Here is a 21,204-nt window from a genome sequence, read left to right as displayed (position 1 = left end):
TGGGTTCACATTGGCAGTGTGTTCAGTGAGGTGGAAGAATATCTTCTGCTTCAACTGTGCTAGTGTAAGAAATCCTGAATTACGAAAGATCTCTCTTTGGAACTACTTTACATGTGTGAATAAAGGGTCATGGCACAACATAACAAGAATTTTAACCAAAATGAGGAGTTAATTGCAGCTTTCACTTGGCAAGGTGAGTATTGCACATGCATGTGTTCTCAAGAGAGAATTCTAATAAACTGTGCATAGTTTTGTTTCTGTACTGAGAGAAAACACAGAAATTTATATAGAGTTAAGTTTTAAAGCTGTTGCTTCTGTGATTTTAGTTATCGGAGCAAAGATATTTGCTCTTGATTTTAGGAACTTACCTACCTGAGTAACCTTGGGATTAGTACGGAATTAGTGTAAATTTTTATTAGAGGAACTGGATAGAAACTTATAACTTGAAATCACCTGCTAGGAGCAGTTACCACAGGAGAGCTGGCTATAATATTCTGCATGTAATGGCTGTAACTTAGTCATGTATGTGGAGTTAATTGTCCAAATACTGGTAAGCTAGATGGGTTTGGAGTCTCCCTTCCAGCACCCAGTATCAGCAACCAAGTAGTAAAGTAAAATTGTCTTCCAAAGGCATTTTATGCTACTGATAGGTAGGTACTTTAAATTTAGTAGAGTTTCTGGTTTTTTCCTGCTAAGAAATACAATCAGTAAGTGACAGTTCTATAAGTTCAAAGCTCCTGCATGCTTAAACAGCATGTGTTGGGTTTTTATGCTTACTGATCTACTTGATGAAAAGCATTTGGTTTGTTACTTTGACATATTTTTCTTTTAAGCTTTTAGTGAAACAGTAAAACTTTTCCTTCTGTGTTGTTCTTCCTGTTCTCTTCTCTTTCAAAATTACAAAAAAGCCCCCTTTTTTTAGTATAATCCAACTTGGATTTGATCTTAATATAGGTGTAGTGTTATGCTTTGAAAGTTTAATTGTGGGCATTATGTATGTAAAGGGTGTGGACAGCTTATATAACATATGCAATAAAGTTAGTGTGCACTTTATCTTGGCACTTCACCATCTCATAACTGAGTCTGCAGTCCTCAACAAAACAAAGAAAAGAACTGATAATCAATACCACTGTGTATTCAGAGTAAAATGAGGTTTAAACAAGGTGAAAGAGTGAAGGAAATATTGAGATCAAATCTATAGTAATCTCATTTTGCAGTTCAGTGATGATGGAATTAATTTTGAAAAAGGTTAAATTAAACAGTCAGTTGAAACTGCTACTTCAGTAATTCTTAAATTTATATTGCTGCCTTCTTCACTTTAATGATTCTGACTTCATAAAGCAAAACTAGCTAATTGCTGTTGAGCTTAGCACAAACATTCATCACCTGATAAAGAGATGTATAATTCTGCTTCTGAAGACTATTACATTTAAATGGTTCCCTAAATGGCCTTAGAAAGTGTTAATAGTGAAAAAACTATGTTTGCACATGCATTTATTTTTTTATTGTGGTAGATGCATGGCAGAAAATTACTCATTTCCTTACATTTTAATTCTTTCTCTTCTTTGTTCTCTTTTTTCCCCTCTATATCTTTGATTATCTGTCACTCTAGCTCTTATTGAACTTCCTTCCTCCTCCTTGGATGGATCTCACAAATTTGCACAAGGTAATTAAGATGCCTTTGTTACTACCATCTTTTTATCAGGACACTATCTAGAGCAGACCAATGCTTTGCAGTTCTGGCACTTGTGGTTTCAGAGGTGTCACAAATTTTTCGTTTGCTTTGCTTATTCTTCACTCAGTCTTGTTTTTCCAATCTACCGTTTCTCAGTTTTTTAATAGTTTTGCAGACTCTTCAAACATCGGAATCCCTTGATTACTAAGATAGCATTTACTGCTACATCCAAAACTCAGACATACATTATCTCATTTCTTCTTAATTGTTTCCAAGATGGTCAAGCCCTTAATAAATGCATTTTCATGGCTTGTCTCAGGGGTCTCCATACTTCCTGTGTACAGCTGTCACACAGCCTAGTGGGAATTTTGCTTCAGGGTTAAAGTATGTGTTTAACTATGTTTGGATATTCTCCAATATACTCCTCCTTCTCTTCCCAGCAGGCTGGAGGATTTAATTGCTTAGCTGTATTCAAAAAATTGCTCTTAGGAGTTTTTCTAAATTTGAAAGGTGTGTGAGCACCTCAAGTCTTATTTAACATTGCTGAAAGGTGCAAATGTTCAATACCTCATTTATCAGTCTCCCAAAGGAGTATTGTTTCACATTTCAAGGAAGTTGAAGATGCATTTTCATAGCCTCTGCTAGCTTTGTCAACCAAGTACTGTGTTTGTATATAAACAATATCCTCTGAGTTCAGCTCTCCCACTTCCCACAATCTTCTTGTCTTTCCTTCAATAAAATAAGCATGTTTGTCTCTCTTCAGTTCTTGGCACCGACAATGTGGAGCAGAAAGACTACGGTGAAGCTGACATGGTCAGACGTCTGTTAGCTGAGGTATGCTGGTCTCTGCTGTGTTAATGCAGTAACGGGAATGTATTTGAGGGAGGGTTTCATTCAGCTGCTGACCATTTTGATTCAGTTATCTTCAAGAGCTGCTTATCAAACACATGGGTAATGAGAAGCTGCCCACTTGCTTGCACTACCTCAGAAACAAAACATAACGTAACTGTGGGCACCCATGAAGGCAGTGAGTGTAAGAAGGAAACAGCTTTCTTCTGATTTCCTGGTGCTCCTCTGCTTCTGCCCTTTCACCACTGTTTAGGCTGAGCACTCTGTTCTGGAGAAAGTGTCACTGGGAAGGCTGCAAGTGTGATTTTTGTGTGTGTGTGTGTGATGCAACAGAGCCCACATAATCTTTGTACTCAGCACAAAACCCAGAACTGTTCCCAGGTTTGGTGCTTTCCCCTTCTGTTACTGCAAATGGCTGTGGAAGAGAATATGCTGTATCAAAAACCACAGTTATGGATGTGTTCTGGATCCAAGTGATGAAGCATTAATAATTTTCTAACAATGTTGATCCATTTGAGAGTGAAGGGAGATCTCAGAGTGCTGATGCATTGGGCAGTATTTAGGAGAATCTGAAGCTGCTCTGAATTTAAACCTTACATGATCAAAAGGAAACAATTTTTTCTCATTTTGTGAGCAGAAGGATCGGGACCTGGAACTGGCAGCGCGAATTGGACAAGCTCTCCTTAAGCGCAACCATCTGTTGATGGAGCAGAATGAAGCACTGGAAGAACAGTTAGGACAAACTCTAGACAGAGTAAGTAGTTGCTTTTCTTTCTTTTTTTCCTTTATTTAGGGTTTTTTCCATTTTTTTCCTCTCTTTTTTTTCCCCATTTATGATGGTGGTAAGAGGATCAAAAGAAATATATCATTTTGGGGCAATTGGTGCTCTTGGACTACAGAAGTGTGCTTAGATGTCATTCTCCTAATCATTGTTCAATCACTTTTTGCAGTCCAAGAATTGAATATGAAGACAACATATTGTAATTACTGAGAAATTATGAGAGTGTTAGATATCATTAGGGTATATCAGACCATAAATCTGATTTCCCACTGTTAAACTAAAAATGGACTAATACAAGTCAAAACAAGAGATCTGACATCTCATCTGACATGAGCTGCTACATAACTTCACAGAAAGTGAGCTGGTTAATGGGGTGCTTACACTAAGAGTAAAGAAATGAATAAATAAAATGTAATGAAAAGTGAATTCTTATCAAGATCTTCACTCCATCTCTTCCTGTAAGCACAAATTCTTGATCTAACCTTTTCTTTGGTTTTTTTATTAAGAAAATAATTAAATAGTTAACAAATAACCCTGTGATCAAGAGATGTAGTGTAAGCTACAGTGAAATGGATTTAGCTGCTTGTATAAAACAGTATGCTAGTGACAAGGATGTACTCATCATCAGCTGTAGGACTGCATAAACTTAGGTATACATAGAAAAATGTAGATAAGCAAAATAGATTTTATCTACATGAGATCTATCTCTTCTTTTGTTTTTAATTGTCCTATGAGTCATTTAATGTGCAGACTGGAAGGTACCACTCTGTACATGTAAATAGTTGTCTCTCAATCCTTTTCTCCAGGAACTCAACAATTCAGAGTAATGGTCATAATCAAAATGATAGCTAGCATGTTTAAATGAAATAATGTATTGAGACAGCTGGAAAATGATTTTGCAGTTAACTATTTAAAAAGTAGGTTCTGTTGTTCATTTTTGTGGTGTCTTGAATTATCTGTCTCCCTTGCTGTGGTAAAATTACGATTTTGCGAACTTCCTGTAAACAAATGGAGGTGTGAGCTAATCAGGAGCAGTGATGTTCCAGAGGCTGCATAAATAATGGAGTATGATATTGTGTATGTAAAGTGTACTTCACGTGCTGGTGATCTTCACTTGTCCCAGGTTAACCAGCTGCAGCATGAGCTGGCAAAGAAGGATGACCTGCTGCGAATCGTTTCCATTGCGTCCGAGGAGAGCGAGACAGACTCCAGCTGTTCCACCCCGCTGCGCTTCAATGAGTCTTTCACCGTGTGCCACGACCCACTGCAGCTGGATGTCCTGCAGGATAAGCTGAGGGAGCTGGAGGAGGAGAACCTGGCTCTGCGATCCAAGGTACATCTGACTGACAGCACTGAGTGTGAAACAATGAGTCAGGGTGTGCAAAATCCAGCAGCAGGGTTTCTCTTGAAGCACATTTTGTGCTTCATGTTTTGTGTCACTGTATGCAAATCATTCCTGAGCACTTTCCCAAATTTTGTCTTTTTGCAACAATTTTTTTTATTAGAGACAAGAGATCAGGCTTTGTTCATGTGTCTATCTGTCTTTCACATAAAATATCTGTAAAATTCTGGGAAACAGGTTATGGTGGAAAACACAGTTGCATAGAGTTTTTAAAGAGAGGGGAGACTCTTCAGTTGCAAGAATTTTAGATGTAAAATTGATAACATTATAGACAAACTGAAGTTGTTATTGATAAATGAATAATTTTCTCAAAGGCTTGCCATCTGAAGTCAGAAACCATTACCTATGAAGAGAAGGAGCAGCAGCTGGTCAATGACTGTGTCAAAGAACTCCGTGAGTATCCAGGCTGTATTTGCAATGGCAGGGTGGTGGGTGAAATACCTGGTGCCTACACCTTCTTAGTTAATCCTGAATCCAAAAATGGGCTTCAGTAATTTATGCCAATCATTGAAGTCTTGCCCTTTGCCCAAGTGCAAGGTTGTTTCTCTATTTCATCAGGTTTCACTCTGGCATTCAAATTCAGCTCTGTGTGTCATGTTTAGAAGGGGAAAATGAATATAAAAGGTGATGTCCATAACTTTCTAATCTGAAGCCTACAGACATTAGAAAATCAACAAAATATTCTCCTTGTATATTCAGCACACTTGACACTGAAATAGGTCAATGTATAGACTCTTAAAACTATGAACACATTAGTTTTAGAATATATGTTATGAACCAAAGCATTAAAATTAGCAAGATGCTTAATTTGTCTAGAGCAGTTGTTTGTATTTACTTTGGGGACTGCTTATTTGCAAAGAATTTCAGCTACTCTTATATAAATGCATGCTAAGTATTCTGAAACAATAAATAACAATAGCTTTTTTACCTGTAGTCATTTGATCTGTACTACTTCCTTTGTGCATAATCACCTTAAATTATGTGTAAGATTATTTTTTTCTCTACAACCGCCATAAAGAAGACTGGGTTGCTACTTTGTTTTTCTTGTTACAGATGGCCCTAAAATACTATGAATTGTTACTTAGTTGTTAAATTACTCTGATTCCACTGAGAAAATATGCATCTTTTGCAAATAGGAGTTAGTTCAAATATGCTCTCCTGTTTTCCTTCAGTGACAATGTCTGTGAATGTACTTTTTATTCAATTCCATGGCATGAGTAGGCATGCTTGGTAATTTAGATTCGCAGAAAAATCATCTCCTAAAGCTGTGTTGCCTACTGCTTTAAAATTTGCATTTTCAGGAAGATGGTATCTGACTGAGCTTAAATGCTCACAGCCCCTTAATCAGGGCCTTGTTCTGCAGTAAATGTGTGAGGTACAACAAGCACTAATGTTGTAGTGTGACCTTTATGCAAGATTGATCAGACTTTCTTACGACTGTGCAATGCTTTCAGGGCAAGTGTATAAACAAGGCTAGCTGCATAAAAATATTCCAGCTCTTGGAGATGTTTTGTCATCTCACTTTGTTAAGTACTTGCTAAAAGGAAAAAAAGAATCAGGGAATTGTATTGAGTGGATCTTTGGGGAATAGATCAAAAGTGTATGTTACAGTTGACAAGGTTTGACAAAATGCCTTTGCTTACAATGGGAGTTAATAACAAGATTAATTCAGAACCAGACTTTTCCAGCATATTCCAAGTCTGGCCCTGGTCATGAGTCATTATGTCATTTGAAATTGTTTTATTGTGGTCATTCCACATACTGATCATGTGTATTTCAGATTATGCATGCTTAGTTCTTAATACCTTATACCTGCATTTGAAATTAACTCTTTTTCCCCCTTCTCCCCACTGTTAGTCTGTTCCTTATGGATGTTCTAAGGCACCCACTTTTCTGTATTATGAATTGATTTCGTAAGAGAATTGATGGTTCTGCAGATTGTTGTTGACTTGCACTCATCCTTTCTGGGATTTAGGTTTGGCTTGGGGTTGTTTTTGGTTTGGGTTTTTCTTTTTTTTTTTTTTTTTTTTTTTTTGTGGGAGGTCTTGACTAAGTTCCTTTTGTGTCTTGTAGGGCAAACAAATGCTCAGATTTCCAGGATAACAGAGGAGTTGTCAGAGAAGAGTGAGGAGGTGATTCGCTACCAGGAAGAGATCTCATCCCTTTTGTCCCAGATTGTTGATCTTCAGCATAAGCTCAAAGAAGTAAGGGAATGCTGATAAAGTGTCCGTGTGTGCACAGGTGTCTGTGCAGCATGTGTGTGCCAGTGCTCACAGCAGGCAAAATTTGTCTTGGCAAGCCCCAGGGTTGCACTGCAAGAGAGAGGCTGTTCCAGCAAAGTCTGGCAGAGGATCAGTCTCCCAGGGAAATCAGCTGAGAAAATGATGAGCACCTTTTTGTCCTTTCAGAATGTGATTGAGAAGGAAGAGCTTAAACTTCATTTACAAGCCTCCAAAGATGCTCAGAGACAACTGACAGCAGAGGTACTTAAGACTTCTGTAACACACATTTAGATAAATGTTTGGCATAGAATACATGAGAAAGAAAGCAGAGAAACAGTGGGAACTACTGCTTTTTAATTATGTAGGATTTTAATCTTTCATTGTCTTAAGTCATATGATTGGAGGGAAAGAGTAATTATGTTTCTTAACCCTACACAAATATTTTTGTAGTTCACAGGAGTATAAAAGGCAAGGAGTGTGTTTCAAATAGGGAGGTCTTACTATTCTTAGTTATGAGAAAAAGAGTGCTTTAGTGTGACTATTACTGATTATGTCAACAGTACTGTGGCTCATTAGATTTTAAGGCAGTTCTCTTTTTTTACTTCTTTTGCATCAGTAGTTAGTGTATTTGCATTTTTTCAATGTAATTTCCTTTGAATTTCGTCATACTTTTTCCTCTTTTGAATCTCCGTGCTTTGTCCCTAAAACTCCTATGGATGCTGTGCTGACTGTTGTCCATTCTAGTTTTGGGCATGTGCCCTGCAGCTGAAAGAATCTCACAGTGTCCAGTCAGCCATTCTAGATTCCTGTAGGAGGTCATTCAGTTTCACTGTGTCTTCTCTCTGAAGAGATGATGTGATGGGCTCTCTTCTCTTGCAGCTGCATGAGTTTCAGGACCGGAATGCAGAGTGTCTGGGCATGTTGCACGAGTCCCAGGAGGAAGTGAAGCTGCTGCGCAGCAGAGCCAGCTCTGTCGCTTGTCTGTGCCACTCGCAGGCCCGGGGAGCATTTCCTGTGGTAACCAGCGCCTCTAGTGTGGCACACACAGCTCTGGCACTGAGCAGCTCTAGGAGCACACCTGCTCTAGGAGCTGCTCCTTTGCAGGAACTGCAGCCAGAACTACTTTGTAGTAGGCAAAGGAGCTGATCTGTTGGTTTTTCAATTCAATTCTTCAATGTGTACACTTGTGAGAAATTTAGGAAATTAGTTAGGAAGCTAACTGTTCACCTGACAAACTGTGACACTGCAATTATTTTTCCTGTTTAGATGCCATTTCTGTTTAATAAGGGAATTGGCATGTTCTATAGCTTATGCTCAGTTGTGCTAGTGTCTTGTTTGATGTGGGTGTGAATTTTATAACTCAACAGTGTTTCTTTAAGAAACAGAGCATGTCACATAACCAAAATATCTGGGAATTCTTCAGGTTTTGGTTGGTTGCTCTGTGTGTACAGAGTCACTCAAGTATACCTGTAAGAAGTGCTCTTAAAATCTGTAGCTTAACTAAAGCAACCAACATACAGAGTACATAAAGAAACACAAAGAAAAAGCAGATGTTGCTAATGACAACTGAACCCCTCCTGGTTACACATGGGTATAGTTATGGTGGAAAACTGTCCCACATGCCCTTCCTTCAGGGGCAGAAGGGTTTGTCCAGAGCATACTGATACTGGGCAAACAAATGCTGATCGTTAAAAGTAATTTTTACAGATATTTTCTGCTAAAATTGTCAGAAGGAAGACTTGAATCTAATTTGTCAACTCTTACCCTTTCCATTTTTCTCTAGGATTCCCTTGCAGCAGAAATTGAAGGGACAATGAGGAAGGAATTGAGTCAGGCTGATGAATCTGTTCTCTCCAAGCAAAAGTATGTTTTCAGATCTCCATGTGCTATTTTGATATTTATCCACAGACTTGTATTAATTAAGGTGAAATTGATCTCTGGAACTTCATAAATGCATATATTCTCTCTATAATGTTTTCATTGTAAATAAAAAAAGGTTTTTAGTATTTGGTAGTCTTTTCAATTTTGAAACCTGCTATTCTTACGTGATTCTATGAAGAATCAAGTAATAACAAAATTATATAATAATAAGAAATTATAAATTATAAAACTAGAAATTATAGAAATTATAAATTATAACGAATTAAATTATAGAAAAATAAATATAAATATAAATTATAGAAACTAGAAATTATAAAATTATATAATAATAATTACATAATAACAACAAGAATCAAAATAACATCCTTGCCAAAAGGATGTTATTTCATTCTTTTTTTGAGGCTTTTTGATCCAAATTCTCTGATGCACAGTACTAGTTTTACCCCTTTTAATGCTTATAGAAAAATGCTTATGGAAAAATTGCTGAAAGATACATAACAGTTTTCAAAACCCCGAAGACTGTTTTTGGATCTCATAATTCTGAGTAAGGAGTAATAAACTGCATATGTGTTTCTGATAGCATATACAAATTAAATAAATAAAATATATACTTTTGAATAGGCTAAAGCAGTTATCAGTAGAGGTTCAGGTCTTTCAGGTAAAGAAGTGGTAATTCTGATACTTAATAGAGTAGATCTCCTGAAGACATGAGTGTTTTAGACAATCATGTTTTTCTGAACATCTTTTTAGTGGGGTCCCCACAGACTTTTCAAACTTTGGTTTTCAGAGATTTTTCTTTATTAGATCTTTTTTGCTTCTGAAACCCACATTTGTTTGTTTGTCTTTTCCACAGGGATCAACAGAGGCGAGTGTTTGACACTGTCAGAGTTGCCAATATCATCCGTGGCCGCTCCCCGTCCTTTCCTGCGCCACTGCCGATCCCTGGATCCAATCGCTCGAGTGCTGTTATGACAGCAAAGCCCTTCCAGTCTGGCGTGCACCCCCTGGACAGCCACGCACGGATGGTCCCAGGGAGCAGCTCTGAGCAGAATTTAAAGTAGGAAGCACAGCCTGTTACCATCCTCTGAAAAGAACTGATTCAAAACTAAACCCAGACTGGACTTCTGCTGTGTAAGAGAGAAATAGTTCATTTAATGGGCTTAACCTGTGTTATTATTTGATGTTTCTCACAGAGACGCTCACAGTCCTGGCCAGCCGGGAACCCCTGGAGACAGTGACCTGGTCACAGCCCTGCACAGGCTGTCCCTGCGTCGTCAGAACTACCTGTGTGAGAAGCAGTTCTTCGAGGAGGAGTGGGACCGAAAAATGCATTTGCTGGCTGAGCAGAAAGAAGAGGCCAGTGGCTGCAGTACACCAACAGAAAGCTCCTTTTCCCCAAGTACAAACTCAGAATTCACAGATCTCTCTGCCAGCTCTAGTAATCTCCGTGTTCTCCTACCAGAGAAGTTGCAAATTGTCAAACCCATTGAAGGTAAGAGGATGATCTTCCTTCTCTCATTATCAGAAAAGGATTTTATATTTACCAGCTAAATCATGGTGTGTACAGCTAGGTGTGATGTGCAGTAACAGGAAGCAGTAGTATTTGGTAGGCTTCCAGCTGGCATTAGGCTGCTTCTTCACTGGACGGCATTGCCCACAGTGTAGGCACCAGCCAGCTGCACTTGGTTTTATAATGCATTCTTGTAACTTGACACAGTAGTAGGTAATGGCTCTCTGAATCTCTTGTCTTTTGTCACACCAGGATCTCAGACCCTTTTTCACTGGCAGCAGCTTGCTCGACCCAACCTTGGCACCATTCTTGACCCAAGACCAGGTGTTGTTACTAAAGGCTTTACCCCTCTGTCTGATGATACCACATCTATGCACCACATCTCTGACCTGGAGGAAGATGATGAGGAAGAGGGTGAAGGAGGTATAACATTTCAAGCACAACAGTCCTTCCCAGAGGAAAAGAAATGTACGTTGGCAAAGCCAGTGGCAGGGATTTTCCTGCCACCTGTTACTTCAGCAGCAGTACCACTCACTGGTAAGAAGCATGGGTAGTGTTTCTTCCTGAGTATTTAGCAGTGTCCTTTTCTCTATGGAAAGTATTAGACTGTGTGGTAATGCTGTCTTTGCTGTTCTTGTTCTTTACTTCAAAAAAAAGGACTCAAAAAATTAACGGTGATAATAACATTGTCTTAAACTTTGATTCATTCTTGTATGTCTTTATTTTTACCCTTAATGGATGTAAATTCTTCACATTGCAGCCTCAAATCCTGGGAAGTGTCTATCTTCAACAAATTCCACATTTACCTTCACTACCTGTAGGATCCTTCACCCATCTGATGTCACTCAAGTTACTCCCAGGTATGAGGACTGCTAACATCCTGAATGCTGCTGCATGGGATTAAACAGTTACTTTTTTTTTAGTATCTGTTTTGATACATGGACCAGTTTTAAAAATACTGAGGCAGTTGGGCAACATATAGGATGTTACTAGTAAAAATACTTGTAATTATGAAGGAAAACTTGGAATTCTCTGGAGTGAGAGTTAAAACAAGTTAAGGTAACTTTAGGTAAATTTTAACTCTTAAGTAGCAGTTGCCTTGTATGATACAGCTGTTGGGGAGAAAAAGATTCCATGATGATTTATTTTCTGATTCTATTTTTTTTTATTAACTGGACAGGTATGTTAATATTCTGGCTAATAGAGTACAGGGGATCACAGAAGGTAAATTCATTGGCACTTAGCAGAACAATAATTCTGAGTACTGAAGCTGTCACAGCTGATAGAAATAGTTAAGGTTTTTCTTGAGTCTTCTGTATGCTAAAAGGCATATGAAGAGCAGGTATAAAAATGTCTAATGTGTGTATACTCTCAATTTTTATTTTCTTTCAGCTCCATGGGTGCTTCATTTTCACTGGGGAATACTGGCAGCAGTACTGGAAACCCAGTAGTGAGCACTCCAGCCATTCCTTACAGACTAAGTATTGGAGAATTTCTCACCAACAGAAGAGACTCAACTACTACTTTCAGCAGCACAAGCAGCCTGGCTAAACTTTTGCAAGAGCGAGGCATCTCTGCCAAGGTTTACGACAGCCCCGTGTTAGAAAAGCCGCCTTTGCTGCAGCCCTCCCGAACTCTTCCCATTCCTTCCACTCCGCCGAATTCCCCTTCGCGTTCACCTTGTCCTTCCCCTCCGCTGTTTGAGCCTCGAGCGCATCACTCAGAGAATTTCCTGGCCTCTCGGCCAGCAGAAACGTTTCTGCAGGAAATGTATGGCCTAAAGCCCTCCCGGAACGTCCCGGATGTGGGCCAGCAGAAGATGAGCCTCGTGGACAGACTGAAGAGGCTGGGCATTGCCAGGGTGATCAAGCCCCCTGAAACACAGGACCATGGCAAGAATCAGGGGCCAGAGGCTGGCTTGCAGAGGCAGGACTCAGCTGGGTTTTTAAATGCAGGTGGCAACTTAATGGCAGGACTGAGAAGAAACCAGAGTCTTCCAGCCATGATTGGAGCACTGGGAGCTCCTGTTTGCACACAGTCATCAAAAATGGATATGCTAAAGGAAGACTAACTGGCCTGAAAGGTGTTTGACTTAGAGCACAGTAAATAATTTGAGAGATTAATATCCAGTACAGGCATTGTTGGGTGTGTTACAGAAGCGTTGGAGAAGGCATGTGCATGTTAAAATGTGGGAGAGACAAGTGTTGGGACCAAGGAGCAAAGGAACATTGCTTGGATTTGAGGAAGAAGGTTTTTGTGGGAGGTAGAAAGGTAAAACCAAAGCTTTATTTCAAGACCCCCTTCAGCATCTTGTCTTAATTTAGTCAGAAGTGAATACTATTGTTGACATTTTCAGTGTTTTAACCCTTTAACCTGTATGTCTAGGCATTTCATTTTTTTCCATCATACACCCATAGTGTTTACTAGTTGTTTGCAGTCAGACGACATAATTTAAATATAATATTAAAATAACAATCAGTCTGACCAGCATTAGCAGCCCAAGTTCCTCTCTGTAGCAAACAAATATGAAAACTTTGATTTTTTTTTTCATTTCAGAAACTGTGCTCTTTTGAACTCCTCCTCACTTTGAGAAGGAGGGGAGAGAATCTTTAGCTCTGTGTAAGAAAGAAATACTTCAGTTTACAAACACAGGATTTATATTTTGAAAGAGTGCAATTGTGTTAGGGATGTATTAACAGAAGTTAATTTCTTTCCGGAGCTTGTGAACAAAGCACACAGAGAAATGTGCAATGAATAAGAATTAAGAAGCAGAAAAGTGTGTACATCCAGCTAAGAAATCTTTCCAAAGTGTAGTGTACATCTATTTAAATGAGAATAGTTTTGTGTGCACACATACACACACACACAAATATCTCAGGCACATTTCAGCATTGCAAAAGGAAATAAACCCTTGGTGCTTGATTCAGGGTTTCTTTTTAAAAACTTAAATGGAGAGCGTTTACTTCAAGGAAATTGTTGGAAGTGTAGAAAACTGCCTCTTGTCTTGCCAAGTTCACATTCTGTATATTTGAGAGTTCTCAGTAAACTTTATGCCTTTCATTCAGTTATTCTCATTTCAAGCAGGATTTTGTTTAAAAGATTTCATTAAGAGCAAAATTTGCCAGTCTCTATATAGAAACAGGAGGGAAAAAGCATTGTTCTTTGTAGCATTTTAATGAATATTGGAATCCAGTGATCAGTGAGGAAGTGTGGTTCTGAAAAATAGCTGGAGTAGACTTTCCAACTCAAAAAAGAACTTCATTTCAGAAATCTGGTTTCTGAGTGTTAATTATAAAAATATTACTGCCCATGGTGCTTTTTTGATTCCTTCCTGTCCAAGGTTCTAATCATAAGTGAACAATCTACAACAGATGTTTTGTGTAACTTAAGAAAAAGTTGTCTTTGCTAGTGACCTGAATAGAAACAGCTTCTTAGTCTTCATATAAATTTTCACTGTACCTGTCAACATTATAAAATGATTAGTTTCCATACAATTAGATTAAGCAGTTAAGTTTCCCTTGCCTGTTACCATAGCTGTCTGGGGGTGTGGTGTGAAGCACCAGTGCAATCACACTGATTTGCATTTGCCATTAGGCACAGTCTCCATAATCAGCACCCTCGTTGCTGCAGGGGTGAATGGAGTAGGGCAGGAAAAGAAAGCTTCCTAACCTTGTTTATAGGAAATTTGTAACATGGCCTTTCTGATTTTACGGTTCTTTAGATCTTGTGATGATTTTTGATATTTTTGCTTTGTAAAAGGAAAAGGAGTAACCACTTCAAACTTGCACAGGGATTCTTAGCAGAAGCTTGTCTGTCAGCAGCGCACAGAAATATTCCGGAACTCCTGGAGTTGCCTTTTGCTCTCTAAGCAAAATCTTACATTTACAAAAGGTGAATTTTATTTAAAAGACTATATACGGGTTAATTTTGTTTTTTAAGTGAAAAATATTTAATTTTTTCATGTAAGTATTTATGTTTGTATGTACTTAGCTGAGCATGGTGTCTTGCCTCGCTGCATAAGAGTGAGAGGAGGGAGTGCCCTGTTGGTCTCCAGTGGCCTGGGACATGTATGGCTGCAGTGTATCTCTAACTTCCAGGGAAACGAGTTAGCAAAAGCTTAGACAGTTTGGTGCCAACAGAGAAGTGTGTAGCATGTCAAAAGTCCGTCCATTTTATGTGTTTATTGTAGGAATACCTGAGTTACAGATACATTTTTGAAGGTACTACACTGTGTTTCTAACCGCTTCATAAGATAACTCCAGCAGTGGATCAGCAGAGTAGCAAATCAGCTGAGGCAGAATTCCTTTGGCAGACCATGGTCCAGGTAAAACTGATCTACAAGCATATAAATGAAATGCATGTGTCTCCTGGGAATACTTCCCTATTCCATAGCCCAGCAATATAAACTGGTTCAGTTCAAACAATGCTGTGGATGTTGAGAGGTCAGTTTGATTTGTAGCTGAGGTGTATCATCAGATACTTTACATAAGGCCAAAAGAAAATGGAAGAATCTCTATACCATGGTGTTTGTGTATGTTTGCCCAATGGGTTGATGCTGTGGTGCAGCGTTGTTCAAATTCTGTCATGCATTTATGCCTTTGGATCGTCATGCACAGTTTGGATATACATGCCTGGCTCGCAGTAACAGGGAAAACTGATACTTCTTCCAAGTTTACCATTTTGTGCCAAAACCTACAAGATAAACTTTTTTTAAACAATATGTGTTTCTGAGAACATTTTAGAAGTTACCATGATTCTAGGAATTATTTGGCTTTCATTGTTTCCTATAAGAGGGGTGAGAGGTGACAAACTTGCGTGGCTGACATCCTGCACCAGATCTTTTGTTTGAGTAGAGGTAGATCTAGAAGGAATGGAGAATTACATTTTGGCAGGGTTGTGTTATCTTGCAGGTTTGAGTCAAACACGGATGCTAGAGAGGACTTACCATGCTTGTGCAAGTTACAAGACACAGAAGGGAATTCTTGTATTTACCTTATTCCGATTGTCTTAAAGCACAAACTTAAACCTTTCTAGTTTCACTGTTAGTTTTTAATAAACTCAGTGATACCTGCATGCTCAAAATACCCGTGATCAAAGTTAAACATCTACTACAGTCGAATAGCAACAGAGAGGGAAGGAAAATAATTGCATTGGGCTTCATTTGGCTGTTACATGAGGGGACTACAGTGTTTGAACAGTCTGGGATTTTCATGGTATTTTTTCCATCTGCTTTTTGCACTTACTGCTGTTCCATAGTGGAATGTAAATTTGATAATAAACATGTATAACATGCCATTTTTCAGTATATTGCTATCTTCTGTGGTCTGTTCCAGATGTCATCTTCTCTAGTACAGTGGTCTATAACCAACCTAAAATCGGGCCTTTTCTGTGGCTAAAATTTATAGTGATTATTATACTGTAAAGAAGCTTAGTGAAGTGAGTTGGTATCTACAGAAAAGGTGGCTTTAGAAGCCAATAAGTTGATATAGACGGTATTTAAGTGTTGATATAGACAGTATTTAATTGATATAGACAGTATTTAGGTGTTGATACAGACAGTATTTAATTGATATAGACAGTATTTAAGTGTTGAGCCTCACTTTAAATTAATCCGTTCATATTTTCTGGTACCTCGGGGAGTTTTGTGCATGGGTGGTGCTTTAAGGTTTTGTCCTCCCCTCTTTTAGAGCAGCTAGTGTGTTCCTCTAGCATTACAGTGTTAGCACTGCATTACTGACTAACATCAGCACAGTTGTTTTTTCATCTCAGTAGCTGACGTTATGTGAGCCCTATAGATTTGTGACAGATGGGAGTAGACATCAAAGCAGTTTTGTGCATGCTCACCAAAGAAGGCAATCTAAAATGTTTTAAGGAGCTGGGTACTTACCTAGTGACTTGTTCTGTGCTTAGAACTAAGACTTAAAGGTAAGTGAACACAGGGTAACTGGACATACTCAACCATGAAGCTGTACCAGAGCAACTGATTTTCGCTGTTGAGACTACTCTACATAGAGGATACACTGAAATCCAGGTCAGAGACAGATCCTGCTGAGGATGCCAGGTAACAAATGCTTAACTTGACCTTGAAGTGTACCAAGCCACTAAGAATGGAGATTCTAAGTCATGGAAACAAGTAACAAAACACACAGATAGGAGCCGATTGTATCCTATAAAATTTACAGCACTCCTCCCTTTATTTTGCAAAGGTTAGGCATAAAGTACACAAAGCTTTATAACAGTTGTCTTCTGAAAGTTGCCTTGTAAATACCTTATGACAGCAGTAGTAATGTGGTAGAGCTGATAAGAAGACACTGAGTAGAATTTTGCCAGCAAAACACTGAGAGAGATCAGCTAAATAGATCAGAAATAAATCAGAGACAAGCTCAGAGATGTTCTCAAGTATAAAGTATTAATACAAATTAATGTATCAATACGAATTTCTTAAGGCTTTTTCTCCTTAATTGTAGTTTAAATTAAAAATATCTGCCCTTGAGCTAAGAGCAGACAGTAAAAGTCTGTTGTGTTTGAATTCTGAAACCAGCCAATTGCAGGCTGCAGCAGCTCTCTCTGGCTTGCAGTTGCCTCCCATTTAGTTGACAGGAAAGATGAGCCTCTTCCTCAGGGTGAAACTGGGCTGCGGCATCTGCTTCTTTGTGCCCCGCTCACAAGTTTTTCTGCTCACTTCTTGATTTACGGCTGTCAGGATGGTGAGAATATCTTCCCCTCTGCAAAGAAGCAAGTACAGTTTGTGTTAGGCAGTTAACATCAGCAAAGTAATATTTTTGCTATCTTGATATACTCCAGTGCTAACAGCTCCTGTTTTTAATAGGCTTCAGAGCACTTCCCTAAATTGCTTTGAACAGTTTGCATGGTGCTGCTCTGTCCTACATCACTGTTTCCACTCTGAGCAAGTATTCCCACTTTGTATCATCTACCTCTGCATCTAAATCAAATTCTTGTCATCCAGAAGAAAAATTCAGGTGTTGCCAAAAATAATCTTTTGGAAACATAGGTACCGAGGACAGCTGTACTCCAAGCGCTGACACAGTGCCTGTATGTACCAGGTTCCCTCCTTGGGACTTCTGTAGGAGACATAATCCTGCAGGGTGGCCATGCCCAGGAGGAAGTCTGCCTCTGCAGGGATGCACTCGAGCTGCAGCCTCGCATCTTGCTCCACAGAAGAATCTTGCTCTCCAGAATCTGTTTCGATGGTCACACCTTGATGGAAAGCTTCACCTTGGCAGGCCTGAATAAAAAAAACTTTTGGTTTTCCAGCAAGTGAATTGCAATTCTGTGCAGTGAAAGAAGTGGTCAGTTCCCTGATAGGTACTTCCTGCCCATCAACACCATATATAATGCCTTTTTTCCCATGAGATAGGATACAGCAAACAAAACAGTCCTTGTCCTCATGGTCTGCACTCCGGAAGATGTTCACAGTCTCACGGATTTCTTGTGCAGTGAGATCTCTATATTCTTCTACTGTAAAATGAAGCTTGCTAAAGACATTCCTCAGAGCCGCTGGAAAGCAAAGAGAAGGGAAATTTGAGACATTTCATTATATGGAAGTTGGACTCTGCAACTGCAGATTGCATTTCTAGATATAACTGGTCATCTGCTACATGACTACATGCATGTAGCTACATTCCTGGTCTGAAAATACTCTAGTAGTCTAATCACTAATCATATCTCTACTGTGTTCCCTTAACTGGCATTAAAAGGTTTTCTTGCATATTTCTGCATATTTTAGAATTAGTATGCATAAGGCTGATGCAAAGCTAGCCTAGCTTGTAAAGTCCAGGCTCAGGGTGCTGCTTAAGGTTTCAGTCACCTCACTAAAACTGCAAAATGCAAGTGAATTGTTCAGTGTCAGGCACTAATAAATTGATGAGTTGATTAGGACTTGTCAGCTCATTAAACCGAGCCAACTGAGCCATACAACAAAAATAATCCTAGAAAGGGAAGACTGAAATTCAGACCTTGAGAAAGAGAAACCAGATTTCTATTTTTAAGGATTGGCAAACTCATCTTTAACATTCACTGTACCTGCATCCACGTCTGTCCCATTCCTATCTTTCATGTGTTTATGTTCCAGCACTCCTTCCCTAGCTTTTGCAAAATTGTGGTTATTCATGATCAGGCACACTCCACAGGGTCGGCTGGTCATTTTGTATGCTTCGAGCAGCTGAAAAGAAAGACTCCTGGTGAAGCTCTTACACTCTCCTCCAAGTGCTCCTCAGCTGTTGTCAGTGGCAGAGCAGGGTCCAGAGCCAGCTGGCTCCTCTCCAGGCAGCTCTCCCTCAACAGCTTTGCTCCAGGGCCTGGCAGTGCCCTGCCCCACTGCCTTTGGCAGTCTGTGCAAGACCACCAAAGTCACACTCAACCCACACAGGGTGCTCTGTTCACTCATATCTTGGTGCCAAGCCAGCTGCCTAATTCCTGGTATCATAAACTCAGCCTACCCTGCTATCCTTGCAGATGTTTCTGAAGTACAACACTGCAGCAGCTGTGCCTGTGACACAACTTCAGAATAAAGGATGCAGAGTTGTGCATTTTTCTTTTTCTAGATAGGGCTTTTAACAGTTGGTCTTAGGACAACTGTTCACTTCATGGAGGGGTGAGTTCTTCTAAGATAAAATCATGATGTTTCTAAGAAATAAACTAACTTACCTGGGAAGGGTCATTAAAACTGCCAGGAGGACCAGGTGCTACAGATGACACCAGATGTCCCTCAGGGTATCCTGTGCTGCCCCTCTGTTCCTCTGTGATGAGCATCTCTTCTCGGCCTGCAAAGCATTCATGATCAGTGCTGTGCAACACCTCTACATCACTTCAAGAATAAATAACTATGGGGAAGAGGCTGGTTTGTTCTGTTTTACCAAACGGCTTTAATCCATCTTCAATTCTGTTCCACAGGCTGATGTTAATTTTTTCACAGAGACTCTTCAGCATACTTAGGTTGTCTTTCCCCAGAAGGCCCTTCTTCTCCATCTCAATGAGAATGTCAAGCATTGTCTGGGTAATCAGAAAGGCAGTTTGTTCTTAGGGCACCTCCATGCTGCCACTGGGAGCGAAGCTGCAGCATGTGCACCAAAGCTTTAATGTACTGACAGCATATGTGGCCCAGAGAGTCAATCCAGCTGACTGGGAGCTCAGGTGAGACCTCAACTGAGCCAGTTAATCCTAGTTCAACAAAACCTACGAGTACTGTTAAGTACCAACATCTTCTCAAAACGTACTCATTTCCTTTCTGTAGCTCAGAGGTGCCAAGATCTAATTAAGATCTAACCCAGGACATCTAACCGTGGTTATACAGGAATGTAACAATATTTTTAATGATTGCTTTCATTCGACTTTCAGTGGCTATTGTGCACTCAAGTAAAACAGAAGAATTACTACAGTGACCATCTTAAGCACTGGCAAAAAGGGTTTTCTGGCCTTTGGGTCCCTTTTTGCTTCAGAGCAATCTCTACACCATCATGTGAGGTATAGAGATTGCTCTGAAGCAAAAGGGGACCCAAGGGACAGAAACTCATCAGTGAGTGGCAGAGCACAGTGGTCACCCCAAGAATTTACTAGAACAGTTCTCACAGTCTCCCCTCTAAGAAAAGAAGGAAAATCCTCAAAACTTTTATTAGACAAAACAAAGTACCAAGGAATCAGAACTGGGACAGGCTGGGACAACATAAAAGCACTGGATCTGCAAGGCTACTTGTAAATTCCAACTTATTTGACTTAGCCTTGAGAAGACTCTGCTGCTTAGATCTGTATTTTCGGCATTAAAAAAAACATATAAAATAATATCCACAGTGGATCACTTTCTATATTTGATAATGACTGAGAAAAAAAAAGTCTGGCTAAGATAAGTAAATGTGCTTATCAGTTTTTTGTTTATTAAGGCCACTGAGCGTCCTAAGTTCCCTGTGATGCTTGGATGTGTTGGATGTGATGGCCTCTGTGCCTGGCACTCCTGGCACAGCTGGCTGTGACACTGCTGCAAAAGCTTTGCCTGACACCAGCACAAACAAGTCCCCCGTGCAACCAGGGGCACCCCTTTTCTTGTGTTTTCGTCTTAAGAGTGACACATAAAGAAGAGTGAAGCTCATTCCCCCGTAAGCAACCCAACTGCCTCTATGGATTATAGTAATAATTTTTAAAAAGTATTACAGAGATACTTACAGTCTCACGGGTTAGCTTGCTTTTTGGCAAATCGTTGGCCAAAAGTAACTTGAAATACATCAGCTCATCTTCGATGACATCTTCATACAGCTGAAAGAGCAAGTATCTAGAAAAAGAAGTGGAGGGAGTTGTTTCATCGTGTTTCCAAGTACAACACCGTACTATACACCGCTCCTCTTATCTACTGTCCCCCCAGCACATATTCCCCTTTTTTCCCGTTTGAGATGGAGGACGCAAGGCCCAGGACCGCCTGAAGGGAAACCCTTCAGCCCGGCTGAGCGGAGGTGACGGCTGTCCCGGGCAGAACGAGGCGCGCAGCCGGGCCGGCCCAGCCCGGCGCCCTCACCCACCTGAAGGGCGGCACCCGCGCCCCGCCCGGCGCCCGCAGCTCCCTCTCCACCTGCTCCCGGCTGGAGCCCAGGTGGGCAACCAGGAGGTCGATCCGCCCGATGCGGTAGAGCAGCTCCCTGAGGAAGGCCAGGTCCCCCGGTTCCAGCAAGCCCTTCTCCTGCAGCGCTTCGAACAAGTCGTGAGGGGTCCAGACGGCTTCCAGCCTCCTCCAGGGGACGTGGTCCCGGCAGAGGAACTTCAGCGCCGCCAGCTCGGCCCCGGCCAGCTCGTCGCTGACCGCCAGCAGCCGCCCCCGGGGCAGCTCCATAGCCGCGCCGCAGCCGCGCAAGGCGAAGGGCGGAGCCCGACCCGGGGCGG

General features: G+C 40.3%; 2 protein-coding genes across 9 annotated transcripts in view; one reads left to right on the top strand and one right to left on the bottom strand.

The window, feature by feature from the left end:
* Positions 1–15,625, top strand: part of TRAK2 (trafficking kinesin protein 2) — a 24,969-nt gene extending 9,344 nt beyond the window's left edge. For 6 of the 7 annotated variants that reach the window (XM_026791713.2, XM_026791712.2, XM_074548258.1 and 3 more), the window contains exons 4-17: positions 1,613–1,666; positions 2,439–2,509; positions 3,162–3,278; positions 4,429–4,638; positions 5,022–5,100; positions 6,781–6,911; positions 7,116–7,190; positions 7,809–7,946; positions 8,713–8,792; positions 9,664–9,867; positions 10,004–10,302; positions 10,573–10,857; positions 11,081–11,180; positions 11,713–15,625. In XM_026791713.2, the coding sequence (XP_026647514.1) occupies positions 1,613–1,666; positions 2,439–2,509; positions 3,162–3,278; positions 4,429–4,638; positions 5,022–5,100; positions 6,781–6,911; positions 7,116–7,190; positions 7,809–7,946; positions 8,713–8,792; positions 9,664–9,867; positions 10,004–10,302; positions 10,573–10,857; positions 11,081–11,180; positions 11,713–12,391 (2,522 nt within the window). In that variant the 3' untranslated portion in view covers positions 12,392–15,625. The remainder of the gene's footprint in view (positions 1–1,612; positions 1,667–2,438; positions 2,510–3,161; positions 3,279–4,428; positions 4,639–5,021; positions 5,101–6,780; positions 6,912–7,115; positions 7,191–7,808; positions 7,947–8,712; positions 8,793–9,663; positions 9,868–10,003; positions 10,303–10,572; positions 10,858–11,080; positions 11,181–11,712) is intronic. The other variant, XM_005484179.4, reaches the window with a different exon arrangement.
* On the bottom strand, positions 14,547–21,204 carry LOC102073111 (caspase-8). Of its 2 annotated transcripts, XM_005484183.4 has the most exons (7): positions 20,847–21,204; positions 20,497–20,602; positions 19,197–19,332; positions 18,988–19,103; positions 18,364–18,502; positions 17,337–17,838; positions 14,547–17,045 (listed from the first exon to the last, which is right to left on the bottom strand). In XM_005484183.4, the coding sequence occupies exons 1-7, from the start codon at positions 21,152–21,154 to the stop codon at positions 16,910–16,912; spliced, it is 1,443 nt and encodes a 480-aa protein (XP_005484240.2). In that variant the 5' UTR covers positions 21,155–21,204; the 3' UTR covers positions 14,547–16,909. The 2 variants fall into 2 exon arrangements, with proteins under 2 accessions (XP_005484240.2, XP_074404365.1); XM_074548264.1 differs by lacking the exons at positions 19,197–19,332; positions 20,847–21,204.

This window comes from Zonotrichia albicollis, chromosome 10 (assembly GCF_047830755.1).
Source record: "Zonotrichia albicollis isolate bZonAlb1 chromosome 10, bZonAlb1.hap1, whole genome shotgun sequence".
NCBI lineage: Eukaryota > Metazoa > Chordata > Aves > Passeriformes > Passerellidae > Zonotrichia > Zonotrichia albicollis.
Note: the sequence above shows the minus strand (reverse complement) of the source record. Positions and strands in the feature narration are given on the sequence as shown.